Raw genomic sequence first — 23,697 nt, forward strand, 5'->3', positions numbered from 1 at the left:
TGTATGCCTTTTATTATTATCAATATTTGTTGTTTAGAGCCCAGTCAATCACAAAGGGATCCCAGACCAAAAATTCATATGAAAATGAAGGTGTGTGAGTAAATCTGCACATGTTATTTTTTTATATTTCGATTTCGAAGCGTGACAAGCGCAGACTTGTCTGTCTGTCGGTGTGTCCGTCACAAAGATGTGCACGCGAGTTCTAAATTGTTTTTTTCAACATCGTTATTACTGCCAAGCTAATAGATCCCTGGACTTTCGAGATGACAAGAAAATATCGGGCGCATTTACGTGATTTGTAAAACATTTTACAAATTGTGGGGCGCGCCCAGTGATTTGTAAAAATATTTTATATATTTCGGTGCGTGCCCCGTGGTTTGTAAAACAATTGTTACAAATCACGGGGAACGCCTCGCAATTTGTAAAATGTTTTACATTTGTAAAAATCACGGTAACATACCTTTCACCAGAGACTGAAGACAACATTACTCAGTCTTTGCTTCCACGGTCGGGTAGTGTTTTCTTTGTGGAAGAAAGTTCAAGATACATCTAATTTTGTGGCATCGCCGATGAAACATTACAGTATGCATACGTCGTTGTAAATATCATGAGGCATTGCAAGTAGCTTGGATTCTGAGCACTTTCAGAACGCCCCTCGTACGGCACCAGTAAGGATACTGTTTTCCTTTCTGCTGATATATACCGGCATGGAATATACACACGGATAATTCATGTAATGACAAAAATACCTGCAACACCCGTGACAGTCAACGAGAACAACTGAACTTTCTGTTCCACATTATAAAACAATATATAATAATAATAATAATAATAATAATAATAATAATAATAATAATAATAATTGTCAGTAAGTACTGGTGTCACATGACTGATGTGAACCAGTTGATTGGCTAATGGCGATGCGCTAAAACTGTTAGCGCACTCTTGGAGTGCGCTAACTTTTCCACAGAGCGTATTCTTCCGCCCTTTGCCTAAGCGAGACTGTGCTCTTATCCTCAGAATTAATTAAATAGCTTCTCCACAATACCAAATGACCATAAATTCCCTGCTTCTCAATTAAAGCACAAGTGTTTGTTTTTTTTCTGACAGATTGCATGTGCCTGTGCCACAGTGCTACTGATCTAAAATAGAAGCCGCTGTGTTTCATCTACTTTTCGCCGACTTGCATAGATTCTTCTCATATGCCGTGTTAGTGGCATGTAGCTTATCATCCACATTACCAAATGATGAGTTAGTATACAATTCCCAGCGGCTAACAGAAAACACAAGTGTTATTCCGATAACGTACCAGCCAGACCAGTTTGGAAGACTGACTCGATCGACTCTGTCATACGTAGCAGACTATGTACACTGAAATACGACTGCATCAGTTCAGTAAATGAATGGTTTCCGAATTATTATTTCAAGGCAAGAACAATCGTAATCGAAAACGTGTAGGGTTCAGAACGTTCTTACCATATATATAAGACTTATTACCTCATGCGTGCAGACTGCAGTGGTTCGATTGCTCTTGCCTTGTACTGTAGCAGACGACATAAACCCCGCTCAGCAAATTAACATGTTGGGCAAATGTGAACTAAAAAACGATGGGGAAAAAACATGTAGGGTTCAGAGCATTCTTACCGTTCATATTTAGTATCAGACTCCCCGATGAGTGAAGATACAACACGAGAAATATGCCACATTTATTTTGAAAATGTGCAACCGTCGAGTCCTTCGACTTCGAGTCAATTCAAGGGGAGTCACTCCGCACAGTCAATCCGTCGAACCTCGACTGGAGGTTTCGAATCGCAAATAACGAAGAGTACAGTCCTTTCTCTGAGTTCAAATGAGGTCTCTCTGAAAGATCATCACTGTTCAGCTTAACGCTACACTGGAATTTACCAACAGAAATTAAAATGCGTGTGACGAAAGCACGACATACTTGAGACACCCCAAACAAAAGTAGATCTTACTGTACACTGACGACCTAACTACACAGTTATGCCTATTCAAATGCGCGTAGCAAAATGTGCGTTTGGAATCTTCTTTTTTCTATGGCGGTACTGACAATATCGTTATTGAATCAATCCCAGTGCACTAAGGGATTTATAGAGCAAATCTCGAAAATAATTATTGAACTCAGCGCTATGCGCTTCGTTCAATAATGAATTTTCTCGATTTGCTCTATAAATCCCTTAGTGCACTGGGATGTCTCAATAACTTAAATAATAATAATAATAATTGTCAGTAAGTACTGGTGTCACATGACTGATGTGAACCAGTTGATTGGCTTATGGCGATGCGCTAAAACTGTTAGCGCACTCTTGGAGTGCGCTAACTTTTCCACAGAGCGTATTCTTGCGCCCTTTGCCTAAGCAAGACTGTGCTCTCATCCTCAGAATTAATTAATGACATGTAGCTTATATTCTCCACAATACCAAATGACCATAAATTCCCTGCTTCTCAATTAAAGCAGAAGTGGGTTTTTTTTTTCTGACAGATTGCATGTGCCTGTGCCAGTGCCAGTGATCTAAAAAAATAGAAGCCGCTGTGTTTCATCTAATTTTCGCCGACTTGCATAGATTCTTTTCATATGCCGTGTTAGTGGCATGTAGCTTATCATCCACATTACCAAATGATGAGTTAGTATACAATTCCCAGCGGCTAACAGAAAACACAAGTGTTATTCCGATAACGTACCAGCAAGACCAGTTTGGAAGACTGACTCGATCGACTCTGTAGCAGACAACACAGAAATACGACTACATCAGTTCAGTAAATGAATGGTTTCAGAATTATTATTTCAAAGCAAGAACAATCGTAATCGAAAACGTGTAAGGTTCAGAACGTTCTTACCATATATAAGATTTATTAGCAGCCTGCCTTATGCGTACAGACTCAGTGCAGACTGCAGTCGTTCCATTGCCCAGGTTGGCAGGTAGCCTAGCAGACGACATTAACCCCGCTCAGCAAATTAACATGTTGGGCAAATGTCAACGAAAAAACGATGGGAATATAATACGTGTAGGGTTCAGAGCATTCTTACCGTTCATATTTAGTATCAGACTCCCCGATGAGTGAAGATAGAACACGAGAAATATGCCACATTTGTTTTGAAAATGTGCGAACCGTCGAGTCCCGCTTTGAGTCAATTCAAGGGGAGTCACTCCGCATAGTCAATCCGTCGAAGCTCGACTGGAGGTTTCGAATCGCAAATAATGAAGAGCCTTTCTCCGAGTTCAAATGAGGTCTCTCTGAAAGATCATCACTGTTCAGATCAACGCTACACTGGAATTTACCAACAGAAATTAAAATGCGTGTGACGAAAGCACGACACACTTGAGACACCCCACACAAAAGTAGATCTTTACTGTGCACGACCTGACCACACAGTTATGCCTATTCAAATGCGCATTGCAAAATGTGCGTTAGGAATCTTCTTTTTTCTATGGCGGTACTGACAATATCGTTATTGAAACAATCCCAGTGCACTAAGGGATTTATAGAGCAAATCTCGAAAATAATTATTGAACTCAGCGCTATGCGCTTCGTTCAATAATGAATTTTCTCGATTTGCTCTATAAATCCCTTAGTGCACTGGGATGTCTCAATAACTTAAATAATAATAATAATAATAATAATAATAATAATAATAATAATAATAATGGACATTTGCTATAGCGCATAATCATATATATGCTCAATGCGCTTTACATATTAATTTCTGCCGTGTGAGATGGAATTTTTTACACAATATATCACGCATTCACATCGGCCAGCAAACCTCAAGCCTATTAGGGCGAGCATTCACCTTTCACGGCCTTTATTCTAAGTCACACGGGTATTTGGTGGACATTTTTATCTATGCCTATACAATTTTGCCAGGAAAGACCCTTTTGTCAATTGTGGGATCTTTAACGTGCACACCCCAATGTAGTGTACACGAAGGGACCTCGGTTTTTCGTCTCATCCGTAAGACTAGCACTTGAACCCACCACCTAGGTTAGGAAAGGGGGGAGAAAATTGCTAACGCCCTGACCCAGGGTCGAACTCGCAACCTCTCGCTTCCGAGCGCAAGTGCGTTACCACTCGGCCACCCAGACCATATGAAGTCTTTTGTACATAATGATCAGAATGACTTTACTTTTTCTTTTCATCAGGCCGATCTAAACTCGGCCAACCAATTATTGCACCCATTTTCGTACTCCAACTAAAACATTCATTCCCCTTTCCTTTAATTCAAACTTTCTATGTCATTTATTTCAAACTTGTTATGTCATTAAAAGCTTCCCCCTTGGCTATCTGGCACATTTTTCGGATCAAAGATTTCATTTACAGGGGTCACTTGACCGCCACCGATGTAAGGGAACCCCAAAAATCGACGTGACAAAATTGTCGAAAATTGAGAATAGGCGCAACTTGGCAAGTTTTACATACGAGCATATTGCAAAATCGATTATCTGTCCAGATCAGGTTGTTTTGTTTCGCTATCTAGCGAATTTCGTGTGTTATGTCATTGCTACTGATTCAGGTGTCACGTGGCCCCTGTAAAAGAAATCTTTGATCCGAAAAGTGTGCCCAATAGCAAAGGGGAGGGTCTTTTATCGCATAGAAAGTTTGAATGAAATGACAGTGGGAATGAATGTTTTAATTGGGGTACGAATATGGGTGAACAAACACACACACACACACATACACACACACACACACACACACACACACACACACACACACACACATACACACACACACACACACACACACACACACACACACATAAACCAGCGTGGGGCTCTCTCTCGATTCCGATTCTCCAGCAAAACAGACAGTCAAATTTTTTCGCACGTGCAAAAAAACCGACCACATTGTTTTTCTAAAATGATGAATCTCAATGTTATCGATCTCACAACCATCATTCTACTTTTCTTCGTAAAACAATAACCGAATCCTCGACATAACCCTTGCCACTCCAGTGTGTGAGTGTGTGCACAAGCAAGGTGAGAGTAGCGCACATGCATTTATAATGCGCCCCATTGAACCAGCGGCCAACCCCAGATAACCAACTCAAGCATATATTTTGAATCCTCTGTTCGGTTGGATATTGCGTTTGACTTGCAAGCTGCTACGCACGCATGTGTCATCCAATTCAGCACCCACACGTTCATATGGGAAACAGCGAAAGAGTGATCGACGTTAGCGAAGTTTTGCTTCTTTTTCTGCATCTTCATTTGCTTTTCACTCTCAGAAAAAAGAGCGTAACACGTACACATGTAATCTAAGTACAACTGTACAACGCCCTGGTTGTCGAGAAAACATCACATACGTTATTGACTTCTCAGTGCCACCCGAACAAAACTACAAACAACGGTCTACCAACAGATGTCAACAACATTTGGACAGCATAAGTCAATCAGAGTTCATTTCGGATAAGTAGATGCTGCGTGTTTGGGGCAAATTATATCAGCGCAGAGTCAGCGGCACAGACGACGCACTGCAGATTATTGAGGTAATTCTTTTTTTCCCCAGCCCGCGACACGTTGCGTGAAAAGAAAACAGGCCAAGTACTCGTCAAAATCCCTATCGCAGCATGCAGCGCCGCTGACTCTGCGCAGATATAATTTGCCCCTAACGCAAATGATACGGGGCGCATTCACTTTGGAGCAAAACCTGAGTCGGTGGAATTTGAGCTTTTAAGACGGGGGGTGTCATTTAAGACTGTGAAGGTGAAGAAATGTAAGTGGGAGATAGACTTTGTTAGAAATGAGAGTGTCATGTAGATGCGAAGAAACGGCAGTGCGAGCGAAACGTTTTAGGCGGAGTGTGTCATTTAATACTGTAAAGGCTTTGAAACGGCAGTGCGAGCAAAAAGTTTTAGGCGGAGTGTGTCATTTAATACTGTGAAGGCTTAGAAACGGCAGTGCGAGCAAAAAGGTTTAGGCGGAGTGTGTCATTTAATACTGTGAAGGCTTAGAAACTGCAGTGCGAGCAAAAAGGTTTAGGCGGAGTGTGTCATTTAATACTGTGAAGGCTTAGAAACTGCAGTGCGAGCGAAAAGGTTTAGGCGGAGTGTGTCATTTAATACTGTGAAGGCTTAGAAACTGCAGTGCGAGCGAAAGGTTTTAGGCGGAGTGTGTCATTTAATGCTGTGAAGGCTTAGAAACCCCAGTGAGTAATATACGTTTTGAGATTGAGAGTGTCATTTATTTGATACTGTGTAGATTAAGAGAACAGCGACAGCAAAAGCCATGCTCGAAGTGGTGACAGTGCTGGCAGTGTTGGTTGCAAGTTCACACAGAGGAACATGCCTTCACCGCAGCCCACGCTCAGACGTCTCCACCCTATATCGACCACTAGTGCACTCGGGTAGGCACGGTCTGTTTCCTTATCCAATTTTTGTTTGGGATAAAAAAAAACTTGTTTTGGGGATAAACCCCCCTTGTTTTGGGGGATAAAACCTCCTTGTTTTGGGGATAAAACCCCCTTGTTTTGGGGGATAAAACCCCCTTGTTTTGGGGGATAAAACCCCCTTGTTTTGGGGGATAAAACCCCCTTGTTTTTGGGGACAAAACCCCCTTGTTTTTGGGGATAAAACCCCCTTATTTTTGGGTATAAAACCCCCTTGTTTTTGGGATAAAACCCCCTTGTTTGGGGGGATAAAAAACCCTTGTTTTGGGGGATAAAAACCCCTTGTTTTTGGGTCTGTTTCCTTGCTCTGTTCTGTGTGATAGTCTGTCAGTAAGTCATTATGTTAGTTGGTAAGTTAGTTAGTTAGTTAGTGAGCCAGTGAGTGGTTGAGAGAGTTGGCTGGTTGGTAGGGTGGTTGGTTATTTAGTTGGTTAGTTAGTTAGTTAGTTAGTTTTAGCCGCAAACATATGGCGACAAAGACTGAAGACCAAGCAGATAAGATAAAAGACATACCAAATATCCAAAATACGAAAGATTATTATAACTGATATCTTCAGACGCGTACGTTTTTGTGAGTGTCATTTTGGGTTATTGGCTCACGTAAGTGTAGCCTATGCGATCGTAACTTTGTCTGTCTGTGCGTGCGTGTGTGCGTGCGTGTGTGTGTGTGTGTGTTTGTGCGTGTGTATGTCTGTGGTAGAAACTCTAACATTTGAAGACGTCACATAACATTGACGTCACATTATGACGTAAGAGGGTTAGACGTCACGCGAAGGAAGTACTGAAAGTCTCGGTCATTATTATTTTGAGCGGGCCGAAACTAGTGTACATGCAGACAGACAGATCTAGATCTAGTGTCTCGCTTTCTTGCACAGTTTCACCTATTCTCTTTCTGTGTGTGTGTGTGTGTGTGTGTGTGTGTGTGTGTGTGTGTATGTGTGTGTGTGTGTGTGTGTGTGTGTGTGTGTGTGTGTGTGTGTGTGTGTGTGTATGTGTGACGGAGTGATTGAGTTTGTGTTACTGTTTGTCGATTTCTTACGTGAGCCTTGATGGCTTCGCCTCTTGGTTTTTTTTTAGCGCTTATTGATAAAGTAACTTTGTCTGTCTGTGCGTGCGTGTGTGTGTGCGTGTGTGTGTGTGTGTGTTTGTGCGTGTGTATGTCTGTGGTAGAAACTCTAACAGTTGAAGACGTCACATTACATTGACGTCACATTATGACGTAAGAGGGTTAGACGTCACGCGAAGGAAGTACTGAAAGTCTCGGTCATTATTATTTTGAGCGGGCCGAAACTAGTGTACATGCAGACAGACAGATCTAGATCTAGTGTCTCGCTTTCTTGCACAGTTTCACCTATTCTCTTTCTGTGTGTGTGTGTGTGTGTGTGTGTGTGTGTGTGTGTGTGTGTATGTGTGTATGTGTGTATGTGTGACGGAGTGATTGAGTTTGTGTTACTGTTTGTCGATTTCTTACGTGAGCCTTGATGGCTTCGCCTCCTGGTTTTTTTTTAGCGCTTATTGATAAACTGGGTTGTGGGTCGGATAAAGGACAACTGGGCAAAAGTTTAACAAAAAATCTTCATTTTCTTCTCCATTTTCCATGTTAAACACCTTCAAAGTTCTCTAAGCTTTTTTCTTCTCAACTGGTCCTCCAAATAAACTGAGCAAAAAAACCACAAAAAAACACACACACACAAAGTAAACTTCGGTGGCGGTCACGTGATACCTATAACAGAAATCTTTGATCCGAAAAGTGCGCCAGATAGCCAAGTAAACGGCCTTTAATGGCATATACAGTTTGAATGAAATGACACGGGAATGAATGTTTAAGTTAGGGTACGAAAATGGGTGCAATAATTTTTTTTGCTCAGTTAAGAACAATTCTGTTGCTTCTCAGTGAGCAAGGCTGTAATGGACTATCTGCACGTACTTGTTACGGGGTTACCAGTTCCAGACCAGACCGGCACGACGTGGTTAATGAGCTACCGCATTTCAAAGTGAGTTGAACGTGAAGCTGAATATTAGTTTGGTGAAGTCGACTTCCTAAAGTCTACTAACTTCACGAAGTTCGCTGCACACAAAAAACAAAAAAAATACATAGCTAAATCTCAGCGAAGCCAACTTCGGGATCAATTTAGGATAGCATTCCTTCTCAAGTAAAGCAATCCTGTTTCCGTATTTGGTCTGGCCAGGTTTTCATTTGAAAAAAAAGACCATCCGTTCACTTGAACACCCTGGATAATTTTTCCACAGAGTGGGAACATTTTTATGAATAAATTTAATGGAGAACACTGATGTCAATCTGCACATTTATTCATACAAAAATGTCCACTCTGCACAGTAGGCATCTGGGCGGTTGATATTTGATACACGTTATCCTACATACGTGAGAGAGACCACTCATTAGATAACAATATCGTTCAAACCACACGTGTGTATATCATGTAAATGAGGTCATGACGGTCAAACAAGTCTGGCAGGGATCTGTTTGTCCACTGCTTATGATGCCAAAGTCACAGAGACAAACGTCACTATAGAACAAAAAATTGCGCTCGCTAATTCCTCTCGATGAATTGTTTGAACTAACACGTCACGCTACACTTTCTAATGTGACGTTTCTGTGCTTTGACGTAATATATTGCACGAGGCTTTGGCAGAGATCGAGGTTCCACAACAAGCGTCTTCAACTTGGCTGCCTCGACTGCGGGACGTTTTGAGTAAAATTATGTAGGATAAACAGAATACTACATGGCTTGCTGTTTCGTACATGATTTACACTCGCTTTCGTGAGCAGTTCAATATTTTTTTTAAAAACAACTCGTGTACATCTGGTAGGACACAGCAAGCCATGTTGTATTCTCTATGTATGTGTCCAAACCGAAGGATGACATTATCTCAGGTAAAAGGCTAGACAGATATATGTACTCGTACTATACACTGAAGTGTTGCCCCCTTTCAACACACTGTTGGTAACAAGTTGTGAACACTGTGTGAGAAACTATTATCATTCTACTTGCAAAAGTAGCACACATTGTAAACGTTATTTAGTGTTAACCATGCGTGCTACTTTTGCAAGAAGAATTATACAGTATCTTACAAAGTTCACAACTGGTTACAAACAGTGTGTTCTTCTTCTTCTTCTTCTGCGTTCGTGGGCTGAAACTCCCACGTACACTCGTGTTTTTTGCACGAGTGGAATTTTACGTGTATGACCGTTTTTACCCCGCCATTAAGGCAGCCATACGCCGCTTTCGGAGGAACAGTGTCTTCAAAACTGGAACGCTTCAGTTTACTACAGTGCGTGGGAAGGACTGTGCCTTTCATTTTATGATCGAGAATATGTATGTGTGAAATTTGTGGTAAGCTAGTAAGAATACGGCCCACCTTCTGAAAAGAGTTCTTCCACTTTGTTCCCGGATGTGTGCAGGATATAAATGATCAGTGTCTTTGTGATATACAATGTCACAGTTGCTGAGCAAAGCTTTTCTCTTGATGTTCATGTGTGTGTGTGTGTGTGTGTGTGTGTGTGTGTGTGTGTGTGTGTGTGTGTGTGTGCGTGTGTGTGTGTGTTTGTGTGTGTGTATGTGTGTGTGTGTGTTTTCGTGTGTGTTTGCGCGTGCATCCACACGTACACGCGTGCATGTATGCGTGTGTCTTCCTGTGCATTTCTGTTGGCAGTATAATCTTAACAAACTTCAGTTCTCCCAATTATCGTCACGCCTGGCTTGTCCCTGGATTACGACTTAAATTGTCAGCAACAAATGCATTTGTGGGCCTTCGTTGCCGCTGGTGGACCACAAAATTCATCTTCGATACGTGAGTATATACATAGGGTTTTTGTTTTGTTTTGCTATTCTGAGAAACAAAGGGACGGAAGTGCTACAAATGCACACGACATGTGCAGCAAGAATAAGTGACAGCTATGCGTAACCAATCTCCTGCCGCAATTTTCTCCCCCCCTTTCCTAACCTAGGTGGTGGGTTCAAGTGCTAATCTTTCGGATGAGACGAAAAACCGAGGTCCCTTCGTGTACACTACATTGGGGTGTGCACGTTAAAGATCACACGATTGACAAAAGGGTCTTTCCTGGCAAAATTGTATAGGCATAGATAAAAATGTCCATCAAATACCCGTGGGACTTGGAATAAAGTAAAAAATTCCATCTCACACGGCATTAAGTCTCAGGAAACATGAATACACGCATGCAGGAAAAAAAAATATGGGTAGCGCCGTATGTATGGCAGCTCGCTTTCCCCGGGGAGAAAGCAGCCCGAATTTCCATGAGGGTAACCTCACTGGACTGTAAATCTTATCCAATCCAATCCAATCCAATCCTAAGAGAATAAGAGCCTTGTCATCTTTTTCACGACTTTTCATTGATAACGTGCCGGGTAACAAACAAAGCACACCACACACAAAAAAATAAAAATAAAAATAAAAAACAGGTTTCGAGGTAACCAAAATTGCCGGTTCCCATATATGTGCCAGAAGAAGATTACAAATGGATAATCAAAGCGTTCATAACATGGCTCCCTGTCCATGATTTTGCGCTTACTTTTGCACAAACAAAATGTTAACAAGTCGCGTAAGGCGAAATAACAACATTTAGTCAAGCTGTCGAACTCACAGAATGAAACTGAACACACTGCTTTTTTCGTCTCGATTCCCCCTCTATGTTAAAACATTTAGTCAAAACTTGACTAAATGTAACAAAAAAGGTGTTTGGCGGGTTGTTTTACATTTTAAAGACTAGATTATTACCCGCTTCGCCGGGTACCGGCTTCGCCGGGAAGAAGTAGAGCCGAATACCAGGCTGCGCCTAGGACCCGGAAAGCCGGGTGTACGAAGGAGAGGAGATAAACGCGCAAAACACTGGAGACCTTCTAAAAATAGTAACGTGCAGTGACCTTCTAAAAATAGTAACGTAGTAACGGGAATATGGATTGACGCCACACGGAGGAAGGGAGATAATCGCGGCTGAAAACACTGGAGAAGATAAGGAAGAGTTACTGGTAGTGGATCCCGACCAAAAAAACCAAAATCGGTTCAGCGCGCACAGCGCTGCGCACTGAGAGCACGTGTTGAAATATCTCATCGATGAGGTTGTGTCCGGGGTGTAGCTGAATACGGTGTCCAAATTTGAAAAAGATCCACCGAGAACTTTGGCCGTGCATCGCGAACAGACAGACAGACAGACACTAGTCGTATATATATATATATATAGAAGCTCATGGGCGAAGGGACAGCAGACGATGTCCTTTGCTCCGAGATGAGATCTTATGAGAACACATTTCATAACTCTTCCGGCAGATTTGGGACTTCGCAGCATCTGTTTTAGGCTCACTGAAAGCGCAAGTAAGCGCTTAGTCTAACGAGGTTCGGTCACACAAAACAAACCATATCAGTTAGTTTAAAGAAGGGAAATATTCTTTAAGATGTTTTTATCAAATGTTATCTCATACAGAGCTTGGATTGATACTGTATGCGTACAGGATCCCAGTGGACAGGAGTGGCACCATGAGCATTTCAGCCAGTGGAATCCATTTCAACGCCACTATGACTTTAGGTGAGTGGGTTAAGAATGCTTGACGATAGTATCTTGGGAGAGGGGTGGGGTGGGGGGGTGTGGGCATTACATGCATGCACAAGAGATGCAGCCCCTTGGATTGAAAGCTAAAGGACATACACATAGTAACAACTGAACAACAAAATGATACCGAAACAACGATAATAATGAAGGAAAAAGGGTAATGAAGTGCAGGATAGTACTCTTACCTTAAAGGCATGGTGTTTGGACCTTGAACCGCAATACGCACTCTAAGTTGAACGTGTCTTCAGCTGGCTTACACTCAGTGGATGCTCATTCCTGAGGAGAATGATGGAAAAACATAATTTCGTGGAGATGCTGCCCATCTTTACCTAGGCTATCCCTGATGATGATAATGACGACGACAATGATGATGATGATGACGACGACGACGATGATGATAACGATGATGATGATGATGACGACGACGATGGTGATATCGATTATGTTCCTGACGACGACGACCATGACGTTGATATAATCAATATATTGCTGATGTTGTGCATCGAGTGTTTCATTACCATCACACTCACAGGCCGTGACTCCAGAGGCTTAGGGTTCATGGAGCCCACTGATTGTAAGAGCACCGTGGATCATGTTGATCTCGACGTTCAAGGCGGTGACTTGCTGGTATCGGTTGCGGATTGGCTCCTCGACTTCGAAACTATGGCCAAAGATCTGATCCCTAAAGCGGTGTGCGAAATCATCAATGTCACCATCAACCGTGTCAGCATCATATTTCAGGGACGGCTAACTGAACTCTTGGGTAAGTGTCTCATAGGACTTTGGACACATTATTTTGAGTGATTTTTGCTTTAAGTATAAGCGACGTTTTTTTAATTTTAATTTTATTTAAGTTTATTTTTATTATTGCCGCACACATAAAGAAGTCCTGTTTCAAGGGACTCCTAGATCTTCATGGGTTTGTTTGTTCTATTTTGTGTGTGTTTAAGTTTGGACATTCGTACTCGTAGACTACAAGATTGCATGTCAGCTTGGAAGATTAAACATTAAATAATTTTGTTCATTGAATTCTGAAAATTCTAATTATTATTTATCATTTATTGAATCCAAAGATATAGATCTATGTCATGTATTCTATGCACATTGCTCAAAATTAAAGAAAATGGTTCGCGAAGAGCAGTGCGACCCGCTAAGGTGATAAGCTAGGCCTCATTCGTCCTAGTGATGACGCAGCTTATTTTCTGTCTACTTCTTTTATTCTTGTTGATAATTATTTGTAAGCTTGAGACAATACAATTCAGTATTTACTTGCTGACTGCGGTACCCTTTTCCCCATTACTGGCAATGGCTTTGTGTAATAAGGGTGTTGCTGTTGTTTTTTCCCCAGATGCGGTGTCTGATGGAGGCAGTGTGCAGTAACTGAGAAAGAGCTCAACAGCATCCTGGTCAGTCATGTTTGTGTGTGTTAAAGGCTAAGAAAGAGCTCAACAGCATCCTAGGTCAGTCATGTTTGTGTGTGTTAAAGGCTAAGAAAGAGCTCAACAGCATCCTGGTCAGTCATGTTTGTGTGTGTTAAAGGCTAAACAAGAGCTCAACAGCATCTTAGGTCAGTCATGTTTGTGTGTGTTAAAGGCTAAGAAAGAGCTCAACAGCATCCTGGTCAGTCATGTTTGTGTGTGTTAAAGGCTAAGAAAGAGCTCAACAGCATCCTAGGTCAGTCATGTTTGTGTGTGTTAAAGGCTAAGAAAGAGCTCAACAGCATCCTAGGTCAGTCATGTTTGTGTGTGTTAAAGGCTAAGAAAGAGCTCAACAGCATCCTGGTCAGTCATGTTTGTGTGTGTTAAAGGCTAAGAAAGAGCTCAACAGCATCCTAGGTCAGTCATGTTTGTGTGTGTTAAAGGCTAAGAAAGAGCTCAACAGCATCCTGGTCAGTCATGTTTGTGTGTGTTAAAGGCTAAGAAAGAGCTCAACAGCATCCTAGGTCAGTCATGTTTGTGTGTGTTAAAGGCTAAGAAAGAGCTCAACAGCATCCTGGTCAGTCATGTTTGTGTGTGTCATTGTGCTGTTTTACTGTATCTCTGGTATCATAAACAAACATCAACAGAACTAGTATTGGCAGCTTTCCTAGCAGAATGTGTCCCAAAAGGAGGTCATCCACTGCAAACATACATAACAACTATTTTTTCTATCGAAGAATTGTTCTGCATCACCATAACTGCTACAAAATCCGTTGTCAAGAAACTTTTTCCACAAGTGTTTTCACTTATCGAACTGTTCTAAATTATATTAATAATAATAATAATAATAATAATAATGGAAACTTATAGAGCGCTTACCTAGAAGCTCTAAGCGCTTTACAATGACATTGCTATACACATGTACAAAACCAAAATACAGCATTAAGACACAAAAAGAGCAGGAGTACAAAAGCAAATTCATCGTTTAAATCCACGCAGTCACAAACAAACACACGCGTGAGCACGCACATACGCGTGCGCATACACACACACATGCTATCACCACACACATGCACAGATACACACAGACACACGTTCACACACACACACACACACACACACACACACACACACACACACACACATACATACAACACACACACATACACATGCACTTACACATGAATAGGGCCTACTAATATACCTACACAATCTGCATACATGGCGTACACACAAAAAAGCCGCAGATATAATCACAAAACCAAGCTCGTGCTTATGCACATCCATTTATCTAACTAGATAAACCGATTTGTAGTTTGCACAAGGAAAAGAAACAAGTCGCGTAAGGCGAAAATACAATATTTAGTCAAGTAGCTGTCGAACTCACAGAATGAAACTGAACGCAACGCAACGCAGCAAGACCGTATACTCGTAGCATCGTCACTCCACCGCCCGTGGCAAAGGCAGTGCCCGTGGAATTGACAAGAAGAGCGGGATATTCGTTGCGCTGAGAAGGATAGCACGCTTTTCTGTACCTCTCTTCGTTTTAACTTTCTGAGCGTGTTTTTAATCCAAACATATCATATCTATATGTTTTTGGAATCAGGAACCAACAAGGAATAAGATGAAAGTGTTTTTAAATTGATTTCGAAAAAAAATTTGATAATAATTTTTATATATTTAATTTTCAGAGCTTGTTTTTAATCCGAATATAACATATTTATATGTTTTTGGAATCAGCAAATGATGGAGAATAAGATAAACGTAAATTTGGATCGTTTTATAAATTTTTATTTTTTTTTACAATTTTCAGATTTTTAATGACCAAAGTCATTAATTAATTTTTAAGCCACCAAGCTGAAATGCAATACCGAAGTCCGGGCTTCGTCGAAGATTACTTGACCAAAATTTCAACCAATTTGGTTGAAAAATGAGGGCGTGACAGTGCTGCCTCAACTTTCACGAAAAGCCGGATATGACGTCATCAAAGACATTTATCAAAAAATGAAAAAAACGTTCGGGGATTTCATACCCAGGAACTCTCATGTCAAATTTCATAAAGATCGGTCCAGTAGTTTAGTCTGAATCGCTCTACACACACACACACACAGACAGACAGACAGACAGACACACGCACATACACCACGACCCTCGTTTCGATTCCCCCTCGATGTTAAAATATTTAGTCAAAACTTGACTAAATATAAAAAAGTAGCAGCACACGATTTCCAGATCACTGGCTGCTGCAGGGGTCACCAGACAGTTTGGGAGTTACTGGTTAGTCTAGAAAATGCTGTGTGAACAGGTGCGTTTTCAGATTTGATCTAAAAGAAGAATAGGATGGACTATGTCTGACAGAATAAGGAAGGGAGTTCCATGTTTTAACAGCAGCAAATGAAAATGCGCGTTGTCCATGTACTTTTCTTTTTTTTGTTGGAATTCGGAACATTCGAGTGTCAGCGGCAGAGCGCAGCGATCTGGAAGGGACGTACAGGTTTACGAGTTCAGACATATATGAAGGTGCAGAACCAGTGATGATTTTAAAACAGAGACACGAGCTTTTGTACTTAATTCTTTGATTGACCGGAAGCCAGTGCAGATACTTCAAAAGGGGAGTATTCCCACTTTCGGCTCAGAATAACGGCATTACAAAGGCGTAGTAATACAAGTTGCGCTAACGTATCCCCACCGTGCGTGGACAAAACTCAAAAGTAATGAAGAACAAATGTTAAGAATTTATTTCTTGAAAAATACCATTTACCAATCATCGTTTAACATCTTCAGAATAGTTATACTGCTAATGGGGTCGAGTTCGGTTCCTCCATACGAAGCAAATCAAAATTAGGGAGTTGTAGTCTGTTGTAAATAAATTCGCTGTTTATGATTTTAGGTTGCTTAGGTTGGTCGGTTGGTTGGTTGGTTGGTCGGTTGGTTGGTTGGTTGGCTGGTTTGATTTGCCTGTTTGCTAGTACATGTATCATGTGTTGCTGTTCTTTCTTCAGGGATCGGTATGTTGATATGGTCGTTTGTGGGTTTATTGTTTTATGTAAGTAATTTTTGTTTGATTGTTTGTGCGTTTGATGCTTTATTTAAGAAAAAATGTTTTGCTTGTTTTGCACGCTTAATTTATCCAAGCAACTTTTCTATGCTTGTTTGCGCGTTTCATTCCGTGTTTCAAAAAACCTTTGTTTGTTTCCTTGTATAATTGGTTTCGTTTTACCTACAGTGCTACAGTGCCTTTTAAACCATTAAAGGCAATTATCTGTGTTGTTTTCAAACAGACGTTGAGGATGTTTAAAGCAAGCGGTGGCCAGCAACTCCAGGACTTGCACAGTTGATTTTGGTGAAGAGAAACAGGAGGCAAACAATTGAGCAATAAAGCAGAAGAAATATAATTTCTCTTTGTCTGTTTGTTAGTCTGTCTGTCTGACTGTATATCTTTGTCACTGTCTATCTGTCTTTGTACAACTCTAGACTCATGTCACTAGAGGTGACTGCCTAGCACTGTGTTTGACATCCGTGTCTGCTGAAATAAAAAGAAATTGAAAAAAAAGACGGATTATCAGTAAGCTTAGGTGACAAGTTGTAAGAGTGGGAGACACTAGATCTGTCTGTTTTTACATGGGACACGACTGCCAGATCGACACTGCACTTTCGACAGCTCTTCCTCGCGCAGACATTGTAAAAACGCTGTGCAGATCAAACTGTAGGAAATCTCCCTTTGGTATCTTCTTTATCTATTTTTCTGGAGCTAAGAAACCGAACAATGTGGAAATCGTCTTCCTCGAATCGAGGTGAGAACTGAAAAGTGAATCAAAACCACAATCCTTCACGCGACCTGACCTGATCTTGACCCCTGACCTGGTCTACATACCACACACCACACAAACCAGTCACATGCTTGTACCCCCTCAACCCAACCACCCGTTTTTTTTATACACGCTTTAACTACACACATGCCGACAAAATCTTGATAATTGCTTCAATACTTTGAAGATGGTGCTTGAAAAATAACCAGGAGAAATGAGTATTTCGGTGTTTAGTCAAATGTTAAAGTTTCTACCACAGACACACATACATACATACACACGCACAGACAGACAAAGTTTACCATTGCATAGGCTACACTTACGTGAGCCAATTATATAGGCTAGAGTGCTTTAAATAACGAAAGGTTCCCCCGAAATTGGCGAATGGCTGCCTAAATGGATGGGTAAAAACGGTCATACTCATAAAAACCCACTCGTACAAAAACCATGAGTGTACGTGAGAGTTTGAAGCCCAGGAACTAAGAAGAAGAAGAAGAAGAAGAAACAAGAGGCGAAGCCTTCCAGGCTCCCGTAAGAAATCGACAAACAGTAACACAAACTCAATCACTCCGTCACACATACACACACACAGTAAGCATAGGTGACACGGTGCAAGAGTGGGAGACACTAGATCTAGATCTGTCTGTCTGTAGCCTACTTACGGGGACTGCGCTTTCGACAGCGCTTCCTTGCGCAGACACTGGGAACACGCTGTGCAGATCAACCGGTAGGACATTTCCTTTGGTACCTTGTTTATTTATTTTTCTGGAGCTACGAAACCGAACAATGAGAAATCGTCTTCCCCGAATCGGCGAACTGCAGCTCGGTGATAACTGTATCTATACCACAATCGTTCACGCGATCTGACCTAACCTTGACCCCTGACCTGGTCTACATACCACACACGACACAAACCAGTCACCTGTTTTTACCTCCCAAAAAAACTCACCACCCATTTTCTTTGGATACACACTTTAACTACATACGTGCCGACGAAATGTTGATCATTGCTTCAAAACTTTGAAGCTGTTGCTTGGATAATAACCAGGTAAAATTAGTATTTCGGTGTTCAGTCAAATGTTAAAGTTTTTATCACATACACACAAACACACGCACAGACAGACAAAAGTTAGCATCGCATAGGCTACACTTACGTGAGCCAATAAGGAAGGGACAGAGGTACTGTAAACATCTGTCAGAATGAAATAAGCGCTGTGCGGAATTTGTCTTCTAGCGCCTTGAGCATTAGGCCTATGGGAAGCATTTGAATGGACAAGTGATTTCAAATTTGATTATCAGCAATGTGAAATTCTTTATGAAATGAGGATGGAAGTTGTGGGTTCATTCAATAATTCCCATTGTCTAATGTTCCTGGAGCTGGTTCTGCGCAGCTTTCACGTATTTACAGCGCTTATGTCCCTTTGGTGATTGATCTCACAAAAGAAACTTTGTTCGAGTGAAAACCAGATGAGTACCAGCTTTACACAAGTAAAACTTAATCTTTAATTTGTGTATGTGTGTGTGTGTGTGTGTGTGTGTGTGTGTGTGTGTGTGTGTGTGTGCGAGCGTGCGTGCATGTGTGCGTGCATGTGTGTGTACGTGTGTGTCTGTATATATATGTGTGTGTGTGTGTGTGTGTGTATGTGTGTGTGTGTGTGTGTGTGTGTGTTTGTGTGTGTGTGTGAGTGCGTGTGTTGGTGTGTGTGTGTGCGTGTGTGTGCGCACGCGCGCGTGTGTGTGTGTGTGTGTGTGTGTGTGTGTGTGTATGTGTGTGTGTGTCTGTGTATCTGTGTGTGTGTGTCCTTGTTTTTGTTTCTGTTATTATTTTAGTTAGCAGGTCTAGTTGAGCACGTATTAAGTATTATGTACCCACTACTAGTTATTGTGCATTTTAGTTAATGGACTGATGATGTCATTGTATGGAGTCGACGCACGTGCGAGGATATGTATGTGGGGGGGGGGGGGGGGGGGGGGGCGCGGGAGATGGAAGCTTGCTGTATGTTATGTAATGTATATATTGTGTGTGATACGTGGAAATGTGATACTATTTATTTGCATGTATGATACAGGTACAAATGTGATAATTGTAGGCTTATACTAGTGATTACTGTGTGTGATACATGAAATGTGATATGAATGCTGTTTTTATATGTTATACTCTTACTTTCTCCCAAGCGCAAGACAAATTCTTCTCTGAAAATTGAAGCCAATAAAATTTGAGTTGAGTGTCTGTGTCTGTGTGTGTGTCTGTGTGTGTGTCTGTGTGTGTGTATCTGTGTGTGTGTCTGTCTGTGTGTGTCTGTGTGTTTGTGTTTCTGTGTGTCTGTGTATCTGTCTGTGTGTCTGTCTGTGTGTCTGGCTGTGTGTCTGTCTGTGTGTGTGTCTGTGTCTGTGTCTGTGTGTGTCTGTGTGTGTGTCTGTGTGTCTCTCTGTGTGTCTGTCTGCGTGTGTGTCTGTGTGTCTGTCTGTGTGTCTGTCTGTGTGTCTGTCTGTGTGTCTGTCTGTGTGTCTGTCTGTGTGCGTATGTGTGTATGTCTGTCTGTCTATCCTTGTCACCGTCTCTATGTCTTTATCGTTTTAGCTCTGCCCGTGTGTGTGCTTACGCGCGTGTGCCTGTGTGTTCGTGTGCGTGCATGAGTGTGTGCGTGTATGTGCGTGTGTGTGTGTGTGTGTGTGTGTGTGTGTGTGTGAATGTATACGTGCGCGCGAGCACGCGATGAGACAATCCGTCTTTCAATGCATTGCACGTCAACTTGTACTGTTCTCGCCACTGACGGCCCACTTCACAGCCGAGTAGGCCCTATTCACATATACAAATATAATGCTACCTTGTTAACCCGTGATTTGTAAAAACATTTTTACAAATTACGTCGAACCTAAAAGCGCGATTTGTACAAATCGCATTCCACAAAGTAATAAATACTTTTTATTATTATCAATATTTGTTGTTTAGAGCCCAGTCAATCACAAAGGGATCCCAGACCAAAAATTCATATGAAAATGAACGTGTGTGAGTAAATCTGTACATGTTATTTTTTTATATTTCGATTTCGAAGCGTGACAAGCGCCGTCACAAAGATGTGCACGCGAGTACTAATTTTTTTTCAACATCGTTATTACTGCCAAGTTAATAGATCCCTGGACTTTCGAGATGACAAGAAAATATCGGGCGCATTTACGTTATTTGTAAAACATTTTACAAATTGTGGGGCGCGCCCAGTGATTTGTAAAAATATTTTATATAATTCGGTGCGCGCCCCGTGATTTGTAAAACAATTGTTACAAATCACGGGGAACGCCTCGCAATTTGTAAAATATTTTACATTTGTAAAAATCACGGTAACATACCTTTCACCAGAGACTGAAGACAACATTACTCAGTCTTTGCTTTCGCGGTCGGGTAGTGTCTTCTTTGTAGAAGAAACTTCAAGATACATCTAATTTTGTGGCATCGCCGATGAAACATTACAGTATGCATACGTCGTTGTAAATATCATGAGGCATTGCAAGTAGCTTGGATTCTGAGCACTTTCAGAACGCCCCTCGTACGGCACCAGTAAGGATACTGTTTTCCTTTCTGCTGATATATACCGGCATGGAATATACACACGGATAATTCATGTAATGACAGAAATACCGGCAACACCCGTGAAAGTCAACGAGCACAACGGAACTTTCTGTTCCACATTATTACCAGCTATTGTGTTTTCAGCGTAGCAATAGGGTCCGATATTTAGACGAGACAAGTATAATACCGACGAGTCGAAGACGAGTCGCATTATACTTGTTCGAGTCTAAATATCGGACCCTATTGCTACGCTGAAAACACAATAGCGATTATATAGCTGTTATGACCTTGATTTGTTGTTCCAAACTTACAAAATGACAGTTTTTGCGTCGATGCGTTGATCTCAGGTTTTGATAGCAGACAACTTGAACTTCTTACGCGCATCATGTTCGCGCAGACATGCACACCGCAACACGCTTTCTGACTTTGGAAGAAAAACTGACTCCAAGTGCATTCGACTTCACAACACAGTTGTTGAAACAGCTTTTTAAGTTGTCAGTGTATGCTGTTGTCGATAGAAACATCGCCGTGGTACAGATAGGTAAAGCGGAATCATACGTCGGCCATTTTTCTCAATATGCTTTTGGATATTGAGTAAAATGGCCGACTTCCGCCGCATTATGCTTTGATGATCGGAAGAGACCATCCAATCACAGCCCCCGAATTCCCCCACGTGTTCACCAGAATAACTATATAAAGCAATAAATGAAGTCTTTTTTTTTTTTTTTTTTTGCAGCGATTGGTATGACTTGTTTATATGCTTTATTTTTTTTTTTAACAACACATTATACATTACATCACAGTTCACATCGCCACATACATACATACAACATGCATATTAAAAGAGTGATCTAGAAAAGAGAGAGAAATAGAGAGAGAGAGAGGGGGAAAGTTAAAGAGGCACTGTATAGGACTGTTTGACTAGAACAACTACTAGACCCTTAAATAATATTGATTACTACAAGATTCAAGTTTTCACCAGAATATATATCGAGATACTGTTAACGAATTAGGGAGGAGGAGTAGAGCCTAGTATTGGACAATTTTCATGAAACCAGGTTAGAATATGGTTGCCAGAGGCGGTCAAACTTATCTTCTGCTAATCCCCCCTTGTACTTTTCCAATAAATATCTACTTTTCAAAAATTTCAAGAATATCTTTTCTACATAATGATAAGAATGACTTTACTTTTTCTTTTCATCAGGCCGATCGTACTCCAACTAAAACATTCATTCCCCTGTCATTTAATTCAAACTTTCTATGTCATTTAATTCAAACTTTCTATGTCATTAAAAGCTTTCTATGTCATTGGCTTTCTATGTCTATGTCATTAAAAGCTTTCTATGGCATTGGCTATCTGGCACATTTTTCGGATCAAAGATTTCATTTACAGGGGTCACTTGACCGCCACCGATGTAAGGGTACCCCCAAAATCGACGTGACAAAATCGTCGAAAATTGAGAATAGGCGCAACTTGGCAACTTTTACATACGAGGATATTGCAAATTCGATTATCTGTCCAGATCAGGTTGTTTTGTTTCGCCATCTAGCGAATTTCGTGTGTTATGTCATTGCTACTGATTCAGGTGTCACGTAGCCCCTGTAAAAGAAATCTTTGATCCGAAAAGTGTGTCCAATAGCCAAGGGGAGGGCCTTTTATCGCATAGAAAATTTGAATGAAATGACAGTGGGAATGAATGTTTTAACTGGGTACGAATATGGGTGAACACACACACACACACACACACACACACACACACACACACACACACACACACACACACACACATAGGAAGGCAACCCCCAACACACACACACACACACACACACACACACACACACACACACACACATAAACCAGCGTGGGGCTCCCTCTCGATTCCGATTCTCAAGCAAAACAGTCAGTCAAATTTTTTCGCACGTGCAAAAAAAACTACCACATTGTTTTTTCTAAAATGATGAATCTCAATGTTATCGATCTCACAACCATCATTCTACTTTACTTCGTAAAACAATAACCGAATCCTCGACATAACCCTTGCCACTCCAGTGTGTGAGTGTGTGCACAAGCAAGATGAGAGTAGCGCACATGCATTTATATAGCTAGTCTGATGAACACGTGGGGGAATTCGGGGGCTGTGATTGGATGGTCTCTTCCGATCATCAAAGCATAATGCTACGGAAGTCGGCCATTTTTCTCAATATCCAAAAGCATATTGTCAATAACAAAGACGCATGGTTCCGGTTTACCCACCTGTACCACACGATGTTTCACTGATCGACAACAGCATACACTGACAACTTGAAATTCTTCTCGGGAATGTTTTTCAGCTTTACAAATGTCGATAGCATACCCTTTTCTGCTAACTTCCCGATGAAACAGGACTAAACCTATTATTTTCTGTCCCTAAACACCACAAAATGCCCAAAGTCGAAAGATGTAGTACAAACAGGGGAGTACAACGGAACAGCCGTTTTTGTGTGCCTGTGAGCTTAGTTCACAGTTGCCGACTGACACAAATTTTCGCATTCGGCTTTTCTTATCTCGTAACTCCACACTAAATACTCCACTCCCCCTCTGAAGTATTGATGTACAACCCATGGCACTAACATTCATGTAGTCGTTTATAACTGAGGTTGAAAAATTCGCTTCATGACGAGACAAGTATAAATGCCATTCACCCAAACTGGAAACGTCGCTGCCGTCTGCTCGCGTTGTACGGATTAGCTGTTCTCTTTTCCTCCCCTTGTTGCATCCTTGTTCTTCAGTTGTTTCTAGTTTTCCGTTGATGTTGTGTTTTGGTCTTCTTCATAAGTAGTCTTGTTCAAAATTTGAAATCACTTGTCCATTCAAATGCTTCCCATATTGCTCAAGGCGCTAGAAGACAAATTCCGCACAGCGCTTAT

At 41.3% G+C, this 23,697-nt stretch overlaps 1 protein-coding gene and 1 long non-coding RNA gene across 5 annotated transcripts in view; both read left to right on the forward strand.

The window, feature by feature from the left end:
• The window catches only part of LOC138962991 (lipopolysaccharide-binding protein-like), a 53,373-nt gene extending 36,565 nt beyond the window's left edge, over nt 1-16,808 (forward strand). For both annotated transcript variants that reach the window (XM_070334968.1, XM_070334974.1), the window contains exon 7: nt 16,695-16,808. In XM_070334968.1, coding sequence (XP_070191069.1) covers nt 16,695-16,711 — 17 coding nt within the window. In that variant the 3' untranslated portion in view covers nt 16,712-16,808. The remainder of the gene's footprint in view (nt 1-16,694) is intronic.
• On the forward strand, nt 5,158-10,216 carry LOC138963030 (uncharacterized). Of its 3 annotated transcripts, none has more exons than XR_011454695.1 (4): nt 5,158-5,408; nt 6,222-6,366; nt 8,303-8,402; nt 10,084-10,216. It is a non-coding gene; the product is annotated as an uncharacterized lncRNA (long non-coding RNA). The 3 variants fall into 3 exon arrangements; XR_011454693.1 differs by having other exon boundaries at nt 5,159-5,509; XR_011454694.1 differs by lacking the exon at nt 5,158-5,408 and adding an exon at nt 5,539-5,736.
• Nucleotides 16,809-23,697: the final 6,889 nt, after the last annotated feature.

This window comes from Littorina saxatilis, linkage group LG1 (genome assembly GCF_037325665.1).
Source record: "Littorina saxatilis isolate snail1 linkage group LG1, US_GU_Lsax_2.0, whole genome shotgun sequence".
NCBI classification, from domain to species: Eukaryota; Metazoa; Mollusca; class Gastropoda; order Littorinimorpha; family Littorinidae; genus Littorina; species Littorina saxatilis.